Consider the following 17,157-nt stretch of genomic DNA (forward strand, 5'->3'; position numbering starts at 1 on the left):
CCTCCCTTGGGCTGGGCCAGCTGGTGGTCGGCCTGCTCCGTCTCTGCCGCTTGCCAGCTACGCCTCGGCTGGCGCAGGGGGCGGAACCACGCATGCGCGGCGCTCCCGGGCAGGGAAAGTCCTCGACTTACGACCGGTTGGGTAGTCCTCGACTTACGACCGGTTTAGTCCTCGACTTACGACCGGTTTAGTCCTCGACATACGACCGGTTTAGTCCTCGACTTACGACCGGTTTAGTCCTCGACTTACGACCGGTTGGGGTCGCGGCATTAAAAAGGTTGAGAACCACTGGGCTAGAGAAATGCTGTTGCTTCAGACGTGGATTGAAATTGTGCCTTTTCGAAGCCATCCTAGCATTCCTACCTTGATCAGCGTGAAGGAAGGCATGAGGTCATCCCGCTCTTCTGTTTCAGGAAATCCTCCAAGCGTGGGGCTACGCAGCATTTATTGCAAGAGACTTTGTTTCAACCCTGGCCACGCAAAAGGAGGAAAATATTCAGGCAAATCAAATCAAATCCCCCAAGTTGATCTCGTGCCTGGCTAGCTCAGGCCGGGATGAGATTGAGTCCTCTGCCTTGATCCTTTAGCAGCGAAGACTTAAGTCTGCAAAAGAGCAGGATGGGGGAAAAAAGAAAAAAAGGAAGGGTCAAAGGAAGGAAGGAAAGCCAACATCATTTGGAATTGGGGTTGAAATATTGAGCCCGGGGGGTGCGAGAGAGAGGAGCCTATGGACAGATGCGTGTGTCTATTTATCTGATGCCATTTATCCTTCCTCAACAGCCCTCTTCCAACTTCTCGGGCAGCCTTTTAATATGGGTGAGCGTGAAATGAGAAACACCTTTTGGTTCAGGCTCCGAACAAAACAGTCTCCTTTCAGTGGTTCCAGTGTAAGATTCTTGAGTTTGCGTTGTTCCAACAAAATAAAACAGCAGCGGCTTGAACGGTTAGTCCAGGGGGAGGCAACCTTGGCTCTTTTTTGACTCGTGGACTTCAACTCGCAGAATTCCTGAGCCAGCATGGGGAATTATGGCCCGTTCATGACTGGTGGACTTCAACTCCCAGAATTCCTGAGCCAGCATGGGGAACTATGGCCCCTTCGTGACTTGCGGACTTCAACTCCCAGAATTCCTGAGCCAGCATGGGGAAACTATGGTCCCTTCATGACTTGCGGACTTCAATTCCCAGAATTCCTGAGCCAGCCGTGCTGAGGGGAAAGGGAGAGGTTTCCAAGCTGAGCCAGGCTGGCTCAGGAATTCTGGGAGTTGAAGTCCACGAGTCATAAAAGAGCCAAGGTTGCCTACCTCTGGGTTAGTCCATAAAAGACACAATGGGTGAAGGTAGTCCTTGCGTTAAGACCACAGTTGAGCTGCCTTTGGGAAGTTTAAATAAAAGGCGGTGCTTGAATTGTTGTGTTGACATGTTGTAAACAAAGATTAAAAGGTGTGGAGGGGATATAATAATAATAATAATAATAAAGTTGGAAGGGACCTTGGAGGTCATCTAGTCCAACCACCTGCTCAGGCAGGAAACCCTATAACATTTCAGACAAATAGCTGTCCAGTTTCTTCTTAAAAACCTCCAGTGTTGGAGCATTCACCGCTTCTGGAGGCAGGTTGTTCCACTGATTAATTGTTCTAACTGTCAGGAAGTTTCTCCTTAGTTCTAGGTTGCTTCTCTCCTTGGTTAGTTTCCATCTATTTTGCTTCTTGTCCTGCCTTCAGGCGCTTTGGAGGAGAGCTTGACTCCCTCTTCTTTGGGGCAACCCCTGAGATACTGGAACACTGAGTCAGTTGCCAAGTATCTGAATTCTGATCACATGACCACGGGGATGCTGCAACGGTCATAAGTGTGGAAAACGGCCGTATGCCGCTTTTTTTCAGTGCTGTTGTCACTTTGAATGGTCACTAAACAAAGTGTTGTAAGTTGAGGACTCCCTGTATTCAGAAAAAGCCCTTACTGCCTTTTGTTCAAGTCAATAAGAATGGGTGGTATACTATAGCAGTCCAGACTCCTGTCTTTCGCTGAACTTTTAGGAAAGTTGGCCAAAAGTATGATTTTTAAAGATCAATTTAAAATGCCTGTTGGCTGTGCTTCCTGAGAGTGATAGGGTAATGTGGTCTAGCTTACTCGCTGGGCATCTCGTTGGGGAAAACTGGTTTACGGCGAGTACTTTTTTTATTTTTCGGCTAAATTTGCCCTATGGCCCTAAGCTATATTGCGATTGGTTTTATTTTTGGAAACCCTTCATCTTGTTGCAGCACCTAGTCATTATGTTGACAATGACCGCTGAAAACTAAACTTCATTGTGGAATGGAAGTATTGGGCTTGGTCGCACAGTCAGCCAGATGTTTAGACTGGGTTTTGGCGTTTTTGTACATCTGTCAAGTCCTTCCCAAGGACCTTTGACGGGCAGATGTTCTTGTTTGGTAGGGGTGAAAGGGATCGCTGCGGGATGGAGACCGTTCTGATGTAAAGTTGTGTTTTTCAGTTGACTTGACAGCGATTTTGTCAATGCTGATGGTGTTCAAGTGGCGTTCCAGATGTTCTGAAATTGCACCCAGGGCACCTATCACCATTGGTAGCATCTTAGCTTTCTTTTGCTACAGTCGTTCTACTTCTATTTGCAGGTACTTTATATTTTGTGATTTAGTATTAGGGTTCATCACACGGGATTTGGTGTTTTGATCCAATAATAATAATAAAGTTGGAAGGGACCTTGGAGGACATCTAGTCCAATCCTCTGCTCAGGCAGGAAACCCTATACTATTTCAGTCAAATGGCTGTCCAGTCTCTTCTTGAAAACTTCCAGTGTTGGAGCATTCGCAGCTTCTGGAGGCAAGGAATTCCACTGGTTAATTGTTCTAACTGTCGGGAAATTCCTCCTTAGTTCTAGGTTGCTTCTCTCCTTGATGAGTTTCCATCCGTTGCTTCTTGTCCTGCCTTTAGGCGCTTTGGAGAATAGCTTGACTCCCTCTTCTTTGGGGCAGCCCCTGAGATACTGGAACTCTGCTATCCTGTCCCCCCTCGTCCCTCTCTTCATTAAACTAGACATCCCCAATTCCAGCAACCGTTCCTTATATGTCTTATCCTCCAATCAAGCCCTTTCCAAAGACTTGGGATATGCAGATGCTGCGACTTGATGGTGTTAAAGGTATCACTGCGGGACGTGAGCTATTCCAAGAGAAGCTGCCTTTTGACGGACGGAGATTTTGGTTTTGGCAATGCCGACGCCGTTGAAATTGTGCTCCAGATGTTTTGGGATTAAACCTAAGGCACTTATTACCCTTGGAACTACCTTTGACTTCTTTTGCCACTGTCGTTCTACTTCTGTTTGCAGGTCTTTGTGTTTGGTTACCTTCTCCAGTTCTTTTTCTTCTGATTGGCTGTGTCTAGGTACTGCCATGTCCGCTATCTAGACCAGGGGTCCTCAAACGTGGCCACTTTAAGACTTGTGGACTTCGACTCCCAGAATTCCCTGATCCTAATGCATTCTTTGAGATGTGCATCCCCTTTGTGGCCTGCTTACTCTCTTATAATCCCTTTCTCTGTAGTCTCTCCACTCTAGGAGGCAGGAGGAAAGTAATAGGCATGGCTGGCTGGGGAATTCTGGGAGTTGAAGTCCACAAGTCTTAAAGTGGCCAAGTGTGAGGACCCCTGATCTAGACTTCGTTGTCTTCCTTATCAACACTTGTTAAGTTTGAGGTGCTGTGTGACAGGTGCTTGTCTGTTTGAATTAGACTGAGAGCACTTTAGCCTATTATTATCACAGGTACTCCTTGACTAACAATCATTAATTGGATGACTGTTTGAAGTTACAAAGGGCACTGAGAAAAGCTTTCCCGCTTAACGACCGTTGCAGCATCCCCAGGGTCACGCGATCAAAATTTGGATGGCTCATATTTATGACGGTTGCAACGTCCTGGGGTCCTAGGATTCTGACAAGCCAAGTCAATGGGGAAGTCAGATTCACTTAACAGCCATGTTACTAACTTAACAACTGCAGTGACTCACTTAACAATCGGGGCGAGACAGGTCGTAAAACGAGGCAACCCTCACTTAGCAACTGTCTTGCTTAGCAACAGAAATTTTAGCCTCAGCTGTGATCCTAAGTCGAGGACTACCTGCATTGTGGTTCAACCTGCCTCCAGAAGCGGTGAATGCTCCAACACTGGAAGTTTTTAAGAAGAGACTGGACAGCCATTTGTCTGAAATGGTATAGGGTTACCTGCCTGAGCAGGGGGTTGGACTTGATGACCTCCAAGGTCCCTTCCAACATTATTATTATTGTTGTTGTTGTGGTGGTGGTGGTGGTGGTTCGTCGCACAGTCAGCCAGATGTTCAGACTGGATTTGCCATTTTTGTCTTATCTATTGAGCCCTTCTCAAGGGCCTGGGATGGGCAGATCTGATTATTATTGTTATTGTTATCCCATCTTTATCTTGATGTGGTTATTCTCACTTGGTTCATCCTCTTTATTCCTCCTTCTCTTTCAGATTTATCACGGAACCGACTCTCCGAGTTGCCACAGGAAGCGTGCCTCTTCGTTTCCCTCGAAAGCTTGAATTTGTACCAGAATTGCATTCGTTATATTCCAGAAGCCATCCTGAATTTGCAGTCCTTAACGTTTTTGAATATCAGGTAATCATGCCCTACCACCCCTCTTCCCACTACGTCAGCCTTGACTGCCAAAAAAGCCATCACAGTCCTAGGCTATAGGGGCACCTTGCTCAATAATAGCAACTGTGAGAGGGACCTCAGAGTCCTAGTGGACAATCCGTTAAATAGGAGCCAGCTGTGGGCTGCAGCTGCCAAAAAGGCCAACACTGTGCTAGGCTGCATTAACAGAGGGAGAGAATCAAGATCACATGAAGAGTTAATACCACTTTACAAGGCCTTGGTAAGGCCACACTTAGAATTCTGCAGCCAGTTTTGGTCACCACGATGTAAAAAAAGATGTTGAGACTTTGGAAAAAGTGCAGAGAAGAGCAACAAAGATGGTTAGGGGACTGGAGGCTAGAACATATAAAGAACAGTTGCTGGAATTGAGTATTCCTAGTTTAATGAAAAGAAGGACTAAGGGGTGTCAATAGATGGGAACTAATCAAGGAGAGAACCAACCTAGAACTAAGGAGAAATTTCCTGAGAGTTTACAACAATTAACCAGTGGAACAACTTGCCTCCAGAAGTTGTGGGTGCTTCAACACTGGAGGTTTTTAAGAAGAGATTGGACAGCCATTTGTCTGAAATGGTGTAGGTGTAGGGCAGGGGTAGGCAACCTTGGCTCTTTTATGACTTGTGGACTTCAACTCCCAGAATTCCTGAGCCAGCCATGCTGAGGGGAAAGGGGGAAGTTTCCAAGCTGAGCCATGCTGGCTCAGGAATTCTAGGAGTTGAAATCCATGAGTCATAAAAGGGCCAAGTTTGAAGGCCCCTGCGTTATTATCAGGAAGACTGTTGCTCTAACTAGCCTGCTTTCTGTATTTATATCAATATCTCTGCTTTTCCAGATCTTATTCATATGAATCATTGGAGTGCAGCTTTAAGGGTTATTATTCTGCATTTGATTTCAGGAGTAGAACTTGGTGAACAATAAACCCATTATAGCGTTTCTGTATTAACAAAGTTGTTTCTAATTTGTTTCCGGTCTTAATCCGAGACGCTGCCTTAATGGCTAAAGTCCTAAACAGTTCAGTCTATGTTGTACAAAATGCTGCCTCTTCGTTTTAACAAAACATGCCCGAAGCAAAATATCTGTTTTGAAAGATTTTCTGTGTAAGGGGTTTGTACAAAAACAGCACCGACTGTTTCATGTTTCAAAAAGCCGTTTTCAGTGACCTAAATGGGGAAGAAAACTCATGTCTCCTGGTCCAAAACCACGCAAACTCTTCCAGATTTGAAAGTGGCCCCTTTTAGAACCCAGCGCGTGAAGGAAACTCCGGTGTTTCAAAAGTTAGTTTGGAAGTTGGAGCAAAATACGCTGTTTCGTTCTGATCCCGGAACAAAACTTGCCTGATTTGAGCAGTGGCATTTCAAGTGATCTTAATAACAACAACAACAACAACAACAACAACAATAATAATAATAATAAAAAAGTTGGAAAAGACCTTGGAGGTCATCTAGTCCAACCCCTTGCTCAGGCAGGAAACCCTATAACATTTTGTCCTTCAGTTGTACAGGCAGTCCTCAACTTACAACCGTTCGTTTAGGGACCGTTCAAAGTTACAACGGCACTGAAAAAAGGGACTTAACGACCGTTTTCCACATTTACGACTGTTGCAGCATCTCCACGGTCAGGTGGTCAAAATTCATATATTTGGCCACTGGTTCATATTTATGACGGTCACAGTGTCCCCAAGTCATGTGATCCACTTTTAAGACCTTCTGGACAAGCAAAGTCAATGGGGAAAGCCAGGTTCACTTAACCACAATGTTGCCAGCTTAACAACTGTAATGATTCACTCTAACAATTGTAGCAAGAAAGGTTGTAAAATGGGGGAAAACTCGCTTCACAAAGGTTTCACTTAGCAACATAAACATTGGGCTCAATTGTGGTCGTAACCCGAGGACTTGCCTGCATTCTTGAAACGGGTCGTTCCAAAGATGACATAAGGCCATTTCAAGCCTTCTGCATTCGAAATAAAACGTGAGTGATTTGAGTGTTTTCTTGGTCAAATGGGGCCAGCTTGACTGGTCCACTTAAATAGGAGCCAGCCGTGTGCTGCAGCTGCCAAAAAAGCCAACGCGGTGCTAGGCTGCGTTAACAGAGGGAGAGAATCAAGATCAGGTGAAGCGTTAATACCACTTTACAAGGCCTTGGTGAGGCCACACTTGGAATACGGCATCCAGTTTTTGTCACCACGATGTAAAAAAGATGCTGAGACTCTAGAAAGAGTACAGAGAAGAGCAACAAAGATGATTAAGGGACTGGAGGCTAAAACATATAAGGAAAGGCTGCTGGAATTGGATATGTCTAGTTTAATGAAGAGAAGGACGAGGGGGGACAGGATAGCAGTGCTCCAGTATCTCAGGGGCTGCCCCAAAGAAGAGGGAGTCAAGCTATTTTCCAAAGCGCCTGAAGGCAGGACAGGAAGCAACGGATGGAAACTAATCAAGGAGAGAAGCAACCTAAAACTAAGGAGAAACTTCCTGACAGTGAGAACAATTAACCAGTGGAACAACCTGCCTTCAGAAGCGGTGAATGCTCCAACACTGGAAGTTTTTAAGAAGAGACTGGACAGCCATTTGACTGAAATGGTATAGGGTTACCTGCCTGAGCAGGGGGTTGGTCTAGATGGCCTCCAAGCTCCCTTCCAACTTTATTATTGTTGTTGTTGTTGTTGTTGTCGTCATCATCATCATCTAGTTTTGACATCCATCATCATCATCATCATCATCATCATCAAGTTTTGACATCCATCATCATCATCATCATCATCATCATCATCATCATCATCATCTAGTTTTGAGTGGGTCTGTTTCATTCCACGCCTGAAACAAAACGTATTTTCCTGCTGTGCAGATTCCTTCTTCCACAGGGAAATTTAAAGCCCAACTAATTTGGGACACCTCTTTTTTTGATGATTCTTCATCTGGGGAAAACATGTTGGGCCTGTTCTCTGTTTAGCTTTAGGCAGGCTGTTTCATTGTCAGACGGTTTTCCATGGGTTAGGAATGCTGTCTCAACTTTTCAGCTTCTTTTTTTTTTTCCTTCCTGGCACTAACCATTTGTTTTCTAAAATTTTGGGACTTTTCGGGGCCGGGTGATGTAGATAAACACTGCTGGTTTTGCACTTATGTCTTTGTACATCATTATCCTCCAGTGGAGATCCTTGCCGATTTGATTGCAGAGCTTTATACCCCCCTACAGCAATATGCTCTGTTCAGTGAAAAAGCGTTTCGTATAAAAGGTGTTTTGTTTTGTATCAAGAGCAGGCGAGGTAGCAACACTGCTTTACAATGCCTTGGTAAAACCACACTTGGAGTATTGTGTGCAGTTTTGGTTGCCATGATACAAAAAAGATGTTGAGACTCTAGAAAAAGTGCAGAGAAGAGCAACAAAGATGATCAGGGGGCTGGAGGCTAAAACATACAAGGAACGGTGGCTGGAATTGAGTATGTCTAGGCCAGGGGTAGGCCACCTTGGCTCTTTTACGACTCGTGGACTTCAATTCCCAGAATTCCTGAGCCAGCATGGCTCAGCTTGGAAACCTCTCCCTTTCCCCTCAACATGGCTGGCTGAGGAATTCTGGGAGTTGAAGTCCACGAGTCATAAAGTGGCCTAGGCCTAGATCAGGGGTAGGCAACCTTTGCTCTTTTATGACTGGTGGACTTCAACTCCCAGAATTCCTCAGCCAGCCATGCTGAGGGGAAAGGGAGAGGTTTCCAAGCTGAGCCATGCTGGCTCAGGAATTCTGGGAGTTGAAGTCCACCAGTCATGAAGCAGCCATAGTTCCTCCATGCTGGCTCAGGAATTCTGGGAATTGAAGTCCACGAGTCATGAAGGGGCCATAGTTCCCCCATGGTGGCTCAGGAATTCTGGGAGTCCTCAAGTCACAAAAGGGCCATCATTTCCCACCTTTGCCTTAGCCCAGGGGTAGGCCACCTTGGCTCTTTTATGACTGGTGGACTTCAACTCCCAGAATTCCTGAGCCAGCCATGCTGAGGGGAAAGAGAGAGGTTTCCAAGCTGAGCCATGCTGGCTCAGGAATTCTGGGAGTTGAAGTCCACGAGTCATAAAAGAGCCAAGGTTGCCTACCCCTGGTCTAGTTGAATGAAGAGAAGGACTACCATAGGAGAGGCATGATAGCAGTCTTCCAATATTTGAGGGGTTGCCACAAAGAAGAGGGTGTGTGTGTGTGTCAACCTAGTCTCCAAAGCACCTGAGGGCAAAGACAAGAAGCAACGGGTGGAAACTCATCCAGGAGAGAAGCAACCTAGAACTAAGGAGAAACTTCCTGACAGTGAGAACAATTAACCAGTGGAACAACTTGCCTCCAGAAGCAGTGAATGCTCCAACACTGGAAGTTTTTAAGAAGAGACTGGACAGCCACTTGTCTGAAATGGCACAGGGTCTCCTGCCTGAGCAGGGGGTTGGACTAGAAGACCTCCACGGTCCCTCCCGACTCTGTTATTCTGTACTCCAGCTAGCTGCCAAAGAATCAGGGTTTGTCTTAACTCGATCTTCTGGCGATTTAATTCTGCCTTAACTTCCTTTGTCTTTTTACAGCAAGTTTCCTTTCAAATGGAAAAAAAAAAAAGGATATGAGTCAGAGGACAACGTCCGATACTGCTTCCCTTCAAAATGTTTGTTTTGTGCTGCTAGCTGAGCTGGGGTAAACAGGGAAGGCTAAGATCCTTCTCTTAAAAGCAATTTCGTGTCAAAAGGATCCCAGGACCCGGTGCATTTCTAGTGGCTGCCAGTGCCATTTCCTTTTGAAATGCTCCTCTTGAGATCCTGCAGGGATCCACTTAAACAGCTGCGAGTTTCAAGCTCGGCGATGGTGTGTGTGGCTTCTCCCAAAGAAGCATAGCTGGCTCCGAAGAAAACAGATCCTGACATTTCCTGAGACTTTGAGACGGCTCGGTAGCAGGAGGGGGCTTCGAACGCCACGGTGCTGACTTTCCACAAGGCCTCAGTGTTGTTGTCAGCCTCCATTTTGGCTTCCCTAGAAGCCAGCAGACAAACGACAACACCAAACGTTTGGTCGATTGAGAGCCCGCTTCGTCCCAGTCCTTTATTTTTTTTACACTCATTTGTTCAGTTTCTTATCCATCGCGATCTTCTCAAGAGAAACGCAGGCCGCGTAAAGCATCTGTGGCAAATTTAGATAGTTGGATTTTTATCCAGGCTTTCTTCCTGTAGAAGTAACTCAGGGTGCTGCACATAGCTAATCTTCCTTCCTTCCTTCCTTCCTTCTTTCTTTCTTTCTTCCTATTTTTCCCCACAACAGCAGTCCTGCAATGTGGGTTGGGCTGAGAGAGAGGGACTGGCCCAAAGTCACTTGGCTGGCTTTCGTGGCTAAGGCAGAACTAGAACTCACCGTCTCCTGGCGATTGGGCCAAAGTCACTCCGCTGGCACCGGTTGCTCTGGGAGGCAGGCAGTTCCACTGATTGATTCATCGTTCTCACTGTCAGGAAATTCCTCCTTATTTCCAGGGTGGATCTCCCTCTGAGGAGCTTCCCCTCCTTGCTTCTTGCCCTACCCTCGGGTGCTATGGCGTATAAATCGAGGCCTTCTTCCCTGCAAAGAGAGCTAAGCCTAAGCCTTCTGTTTGTTAGGCTAAGCATCCCTAGTTCCAATAAAGGAGATTATTTGTAGCTCAGGGTTGAAGTTTCTCCTCCTCCTCTCCTCCACAAATCCTCCTCCCTTCTAGCACTGATGATGTTACCTAGTTGGGTCATGAAACGTCTGCAAGAAACAACGAAGCTCAGAGAGCATCGAGGACCCCATAGTCGTCTACCTCCTCCTCTTCCTCCTCCTCCTCCTCCTCCTCCTCCTCCTCCTTCTCTCCACCAACTCTACTCCCTTCTAACATTGATGATGTTACCTAGCTGGGTATTGAAATTCTGAAAGAAAGCCACCAAGCTCAGAGAGCATTGAGGACCCCACAGTTCTCCTCCTCCTCCTCCTCCTCCTCCTCCTCCTCCAGCACTGATGATGTTACCTAGTTGGGTCATGAAACATCTGCGAGAAACAACCAAGCTCAGAGCACCAACAAGCCCTCAGTTCTCCTCCTCCTCCTCCAAACCTCATCCCTTCTAGCACTGCTGATGTTACCTAGTTGGGTAATGAAACGTCTGCAAGAAAACCACAAAACTCAGAGAGCACCAAGGACCCCATAGTCGTCGTCGTCATCCTCCTCCTCCTCCTCCTCCTCCTCCTCCTCCCCTAGCACTGATGGTGTTATCTAGTTGGGTTACGAAATGTCTGCAAGAAAACATCCAAACTCAGAGAGCGCCGAGGACCCCTGGTAGCTAGTTTCATCAATCATTCATCCTACCTTTTACCCTCCAGACCCCTGATCCTCCCTGTGGCTCTTCGTTGCCCTCTTTCTAGGGCCTCAGCATCTTCCTTGCATTGAGCCGTGAGGTTTATATCCTGGAACAGGAGCAAATATATTTTATTTACAAGTAAGGATAATTAAAAGAATCCCTCAAAGAAAACAACGCATAGAAGGTACAGATCACGCTAATTACATGTAGATGAATTTCTATATATATATATAGAAATTCTTGGACCAGCGTTCAGCCGCCAGCTCTCAGCTGCAGGAGTTTCCTCTTTATAAAACAAGCCGGAAATCCTTTTGCAATTGGAAGCCACAGAGTTGTGGGAAAATTGGCAATGCGGACCTGGAATGTTTAGGCCCACTTTTTTTTTGGTGTGTTTTAGTAAAAAAAAATATTGTGATTATCTTGTTGGGTGCTTTAAAATTCCTCTTTCGCCGGATTTTTTTTTTAAAAAAATTTAAAATCTTGCTTTCCCAATCAGCAGGTTTCAACAATTTTGTTGTGTGGGGCAGGAAGGAATTCCAGAGAGGAATTTGGGGCTGTTGTACAGGTTACAGCTGAGAGGTTATTCACCTCATCACACAAGGATGAAGTTAGATTTGCAGGCTGAGTGTTTAGGTGACTTGATTGATTGATTTGATGGACTGAGAGGGGATTTGGGCAGACTTGTTGAATGAATCCCAAAGAAATCATCATCATCATCATCATCATCATCATCATCATCATCATCATCATCTATATAAATAAAAATGTAAATGTTCGCTTGTTCAAAATCTTAAATCTCCGAAAGTTCTTCACCGATTGCTTTGAAATTTTGACACAACGTTGCATTCGAATACGCGCATGTTTTTATATACCTACTATTATATACTTTTCCATTTAACCAGACTGAGCCACAGCAACGCGTGGCCGGGTACAGGTAGTAGTAGTAGTAGTAGTAGTAGTAGTAGTAGTAATAATAATAATAATAATAATAATAATAATAATAATAATATAATAATAATGAGTAGTAGTAGTAGTGGTAGTAGTAGTAGTAGTAGTAGTAGTAGTAGTAGTAGTAGTAGTAGTAGTAGTAGTTGGAAGGGACCTTGTAGGTCATCTAGTCCAACTCCCTGTCCAGGCAGGAAACCCTGTACCATTTCAGACAAATGGCTGTCCAGTTTCTTCTTAAAAACTTCCAGTGTTGGAGCATTCACAACTTCTGGAGGCAAGGAGTTCCACTGGTTAATTGTTCTCACTGTCAGAAAGTTTCTCCTTAGTTCCAGGTTGCTTTTCTCCTGGATGAGTTTCCATCCGGTGCTTCTTGTCCTGCCTTCAGGCGCTTTGGAGCAGGGGTTCCCAATGCCTGGTCCATGGACCGGTACCGGGCCGCACATCCACTGATGTGCAAAGCCCCATCCACTGATGATGTTACCTAGTTGGATAATGAAACATCTGCAAGAAAACCACCAGGCTCAGAGAGCAGCAAGGACCTCACAGTCCTTTTTGTCCTCCCCTTCCTCCTCCCCTTCTCCTTCTCCCAGTCCACAAACCTCACATCTTTTGAGCCCTGATGATATTATATAGTGGGGTAATGAAATGTCTGCAAGAAAACCATCAAACTCAGAGAGCACCAAGGACCCCACAGCCTTCCTCCTCCTCCTCCTCCTCCTCCTCCTCCTCCTCCTCCTCGCACTGGTAATGTTACCTAGTTAGTAATGAAAGAGCTGCAGGAAAACGCCCAAGCTCAGAGAGCACCTGGGAACCATCAACAAACAACTGTCTGTGAATTTGGGACTTCAGCTAAAGGGGACAAAAATAAATAATTGCTCTTTTCCCTTTAGAAAAAAGGGCGACTCGGTTGTTGAATTTGTGTGCCGAAAAGGGGCCAAAGTCTTTGTATTCTGACACGATGATATATGTGGGTCCTCTTCTGACGCCTTGTTTCTTTTTTTTTTTTTCTCTCCTCTCCCAAAAAGCCGTAACCAGCTCTCAACGTTGCCGGTCCACTTGTGCAGCCTTCCCTTAAAAGTTTTGATAGCCAGCAACAATAAACTGGTCTCCATCCCGGAAGAAATCGGACAGCTGAGACATCTGATGGAGCTGGTAAGTGCCAAAAAGTCTTTTTTCCCAGCTCAGCATTTGATCCCTTACGACAGTGGTTCTCAACCTGTGGGTCGGGACCCCATTTGGGGTCGATCGACCATTTCATGAGGGTCGCCAAGCAAGGCTGTCCGCCATTTTTTTGTCCGCCATTTTTTTCCCCTTTTCCAGCGGGTGCCTTACCTCCCTTGCGCTGGGCCAGCTGGTGGTCAGCCTGCTCCGTCTCTGCCGCTTGCCAGCTACGCCTCGGCCGGCGCAGGGGGTGGAACCACGCATGCGCGGCGCTCCCGGGCAGGGAAAGTCCTTGACTTATGACCGGTTGGGTAGTCCTCGACTTACGACCGGTTTAGTCCTCGACTTACGACCGGTTTAGTCCTCGACTTACGACCGGTTTAGTCCTCGACTTACGATCGGTTGGGGTCGCGGCATTAAAAAGGTTGAGAACCACTGCCTTACGATGTGCTGATTGCGGACTTAGATTTTACGGGTGACTTTTCTAGGTAAAAATTTTAAAACAGGACGTGGGTACACATAAGTTAAAATATACTGATAAATGTCTGAACCGATTGAGTTATAATTAGCAATGTATTAATTTGAATGTGATATAATAATCAAGGGAAATAGAGAGGGAACCTTTGATGATGTAACCTGGCATATGTACGAAAGAGCTTGTTATTGGATTATGGATCACCCAATCACCATGCTGCTTCCTTAATATTTGGATTTTTGTAAAACTGGGAAATTAATAAAACTTGTTTTTTTTTTAAAAAAAAAATGAACTTAATCGTAGATAGCAGCCCTTTCCATTTTATTTATTTATTTATTTATTTTAAATAATTTTTATTACCATTTTCCTTTATACGACTCTTAATACATATTCAGCAGACTGTGTCATTTTTATATACTTCGGATTCACATTCTATACCACATATACACTATATACATTCAATATCTAATTCACAATAGTCTTATGTATATTTCCAGTTTCTGTTATCTATCCAGGTATACCATTTTTCCCAAACCGCATAAAATTCCGAATCGTCTTTTTCTTTTAGTGCTAGAGTGAGTTCATCCATTTTGGCACACTCATATATCTTCTGAATGATCAATCCCTCTGGTGGCAAAAAAGGTCGTAAAATGGGGCAAAACTCACTTAACAGCTGTCTTGCTTAGCGACGGAAATGTTGGGCTCAATTGTGATCCTAAGTCGAGTACAGGTCGTCCTCAAACTAATGACCACAATTGAGCCCAAAATTTATGTTGTAAAGTGAGAAAGTTGTTAAGTGGCTTTTGCATCATTCTGGGACTTTTCTTGCCACGGTCCTTAAATAATAATAATAATAATAATAATAATAATAATAATAATAATAATAATAATAATAATAATAATAAAGTTGGAAGGGACCTTGGAAGTCATCTAGTCCAACCCCTTGCTCAGGAAGGAAACCCTATACCATTTCGGACAAATGGCTGTCCAGTCTCTTCTTAAAAGCTTCCAGTGTTGGAGCATTCACCGCTTCTGGAGGCAGGTTGTTCCACTGGTTAATTGTCCTCACTGTCAGGAAGTTTCTCCTTAGTTCCAGGTTGCTTCTCTCCTTGGTTAGTTTCCATCCGTTGCTTCTTGTCCTGCCTTCAGGCGCTTTGGAGAATAGCTTGACTCCCTCTTCTTTGGGGCAGCCCCTGAGAGATTGGAACACTGCAGTTGTTAAATCAATCCGGCTTCCCCATTGATTTTCTTTTCTTCTTCTTCTTTTTTTTTTTTTAAGAAAATTTTATTGATTTTCTAGTTTTACATTTAAATATTTGAAAAGCAACGTGGCGACTGAGTTGGTCAATAATTCAGTATCATACAAATATCTTTAGTACAGATCACAAACTATTACATTCAGTGTTTCCTCTCTTTTCCCCTTGGTATTTACTGTCTCATATTGAAGTTAATACAATTCTTATTATATCAATTTAATAAAAATAACTTTCTTACATTTGTCAACAACTTTTAGTTTATACATATCCTAGTTATTTTAACATTCAATCTTTTTAGACAATCAATCTCCTGGTTGGTTTTCCCCAATTTTTAGTTTCCCATTAATATTTAAATTTAACGTTTCATATTTATAATTTCCAGGTTTTAAATAAATGTCATAAATTTGTTTTTACTTAGCGGTAATATGAGATAGTAGAGCATTCAGTGTTGAAATAAGAGAAATGTTGGTTACTAAATGTAAGATATTTGGAAATGACCAGAAAATAAGAACATTGTATTGTATTATTAATCAGTTGATGTAACGTGGTGAGAATTCAAATATATAAGACGTGTACCCTGAACATGAGATCTTGTGATGGATTGTGATAAAGGGAATTGCGGTTCCCCATTGATGTTCCTTGTCAGAAAATCCCAACAGGGGATCACGTGATCCCAAGAGACACTGCATCCGTCGTAGGTACATGTCAGTTGCCAAGAGACACTGCAGCCGTCGTAAGTACATGCCAGTTGCCAAGCATCCAAATGTAAATCCCAGGACCTTGGGGATGGCACAACGGTTGTAAGTGTGAAAAACGGTCCTAAGTCACCGTTCGGTGCCGTCGTAACTTCAAACAGTCACTAAACGAGCTGTTGTAAGTTGAGGACCGCCTGTATTTTATCCCTTCAGGCAAACAGGTTAAGTGTTTTCTGTTTCTCTGTCGATGCCTTGACTTGGATGAAGGTTTCTGCCTTTGCCCCTCAGGACTGATGTTCATTCCCATTAATTTTTCTCTGACTTTCACTCCTTGCTTCTCTGAGGTTTCTCATAGTGCGTGGGACATCTGCCAAGTTCCTGCGGTTTTGCGTTTAGTTTCACGATGTTTAAATAAGCGTTGAGCTTATTTAAACAGGGAGAGGTTGATTCCTGAGAGAGAGAAAACGGCAGATCCGTTTTAATAAGACATTCAGGTGGTCGTCGGGAACGCCGATGGTGCTGTGGGCCAGGCTGTCTGGGAAACCGGCTCATCCCCGTGGCATTGGCCCATCCCACCTGTGCCAGCAGAAGGGGCATGCCGTGGAGCCTGTCAGCGAAGGAATTCTGGCTGGCAGGGTCCAGGACGGCCTTTTCTGCTGTGGTTCCCACCCTCTGGAACATATGCCCCCCCCTCCTCCAGGTCAGATCCGCTTCCATCCTCTTGGCCTTCCAAAAAAGCCTTGAAGACATGGCTGTGCCAACTATCCTGGGACCCCAATGGGAGGTGGCACGTTGGAGGTGGCTGATGGAGTAGAGGACACCCCACCTCATCTCTGTGCCCACCTGGCTCCCTTCCTCTCCATCTTGCTGAATTATATTTTGACTATATTTTTGCATTTAAGAATATCTATCTGCCTGTCTGTCCATCTGTCTGTCCGTCCATCCATATCTATCTATCTATCTATCTATCTATCTATCTATCTATCTATCTATCTATCTATCTATCTATCTATCTAATCTATCTATCCTGTCTGTCTGTGTGTCTGTCTGTGTGTCTGTCTGTCTATCCTGTCTGTCTGTCTAATCTCTAATTTATCTACCTTTATCATTTATTGTCTTATCTGCCTGTCTGTCCGTCCATCTGTCCATCCATCATCCATCCATCCATCCATATCTGTCTGTCTGTCTATCTATCTATCTATCCTGTCTTTGTCTGTCTGTCTGTCTAATCTATCTATCCTGTCTGTCTGTCTGTCTATCCTGTCTGTCTGTCTAATCTCTAATTTATCTTTATCATTTATTGTCTTATCTGCCTGTCTGTCCATCCATCTGTCCGTCCATCCATCCATATCTGTCTGTCTGTCTGTCTGTCTGTCTATCTATCTATCCTGTCTTTGTCTGTCTGTCTGTCTGTCTGTCTATCTATCTATCTATCCTGTCTTTGTCTGTCTGTCTGTCTGTCTAATCTATCTATCCTGTCTGTCTGTCTGTCTGTCTATCCTGTCTGTCTGTCTAATCTCTAATTTATCTTTATCATTTATTGTCTTATCTGCCTGCCTGTCTGTCCATCCATCTGTCCGTCCATCCATCCATATCTGTCTGTCTGTCTGTCTGTCTGTCTGTCTGTCT

General features: G+C 44.6%; 1 protein-coding gene across 1 annotated transcript in view; it reads left to right on the forward strand.

Moving 5' to 3' along the window:
- LRCH3 (leucine rich repeats and calponin homology domain containing 3) overlaps nucleotides 1–17,157 on the forward strand; it is a 101,587-nt gene that overhangs the window by 34,009 nt on the left and 50,421 nt on the right. The window contains exons 2-3 of the mRNA XM_029285443.1: nucleotides 4,494–4,638; nucleotides 12,967–13,093. Of these exons, the coding sequence (XP_029141276.1) occupies nucleotides 4,494–4,638; nucleotides 12,967–13,093 (272 nt within the window). The remainder of the gene's footprint in view (nucleotides 1–4,493; nucleotides 4,639–12,966; nucleotides 13,094–17,157) is intronic.

Source organism: Protobothrops mucrosquamatus, unplaced genomic scaffold (genome assembly GCF_001527695.2).
Source record: "Protobothrops mucrosquamatus isolate PMUCROS unplaced genomic scaffold, P.Mucros_1.0 scaffold1708, whole genome shotgun sequence".
Classification (NCBI taxonomy): Eukaryota; Metazoa; Chordata; class Lepidosauria; order Squamata; family Viperidae; genus Protobothrops; species Protobothrops mucrosquamatus.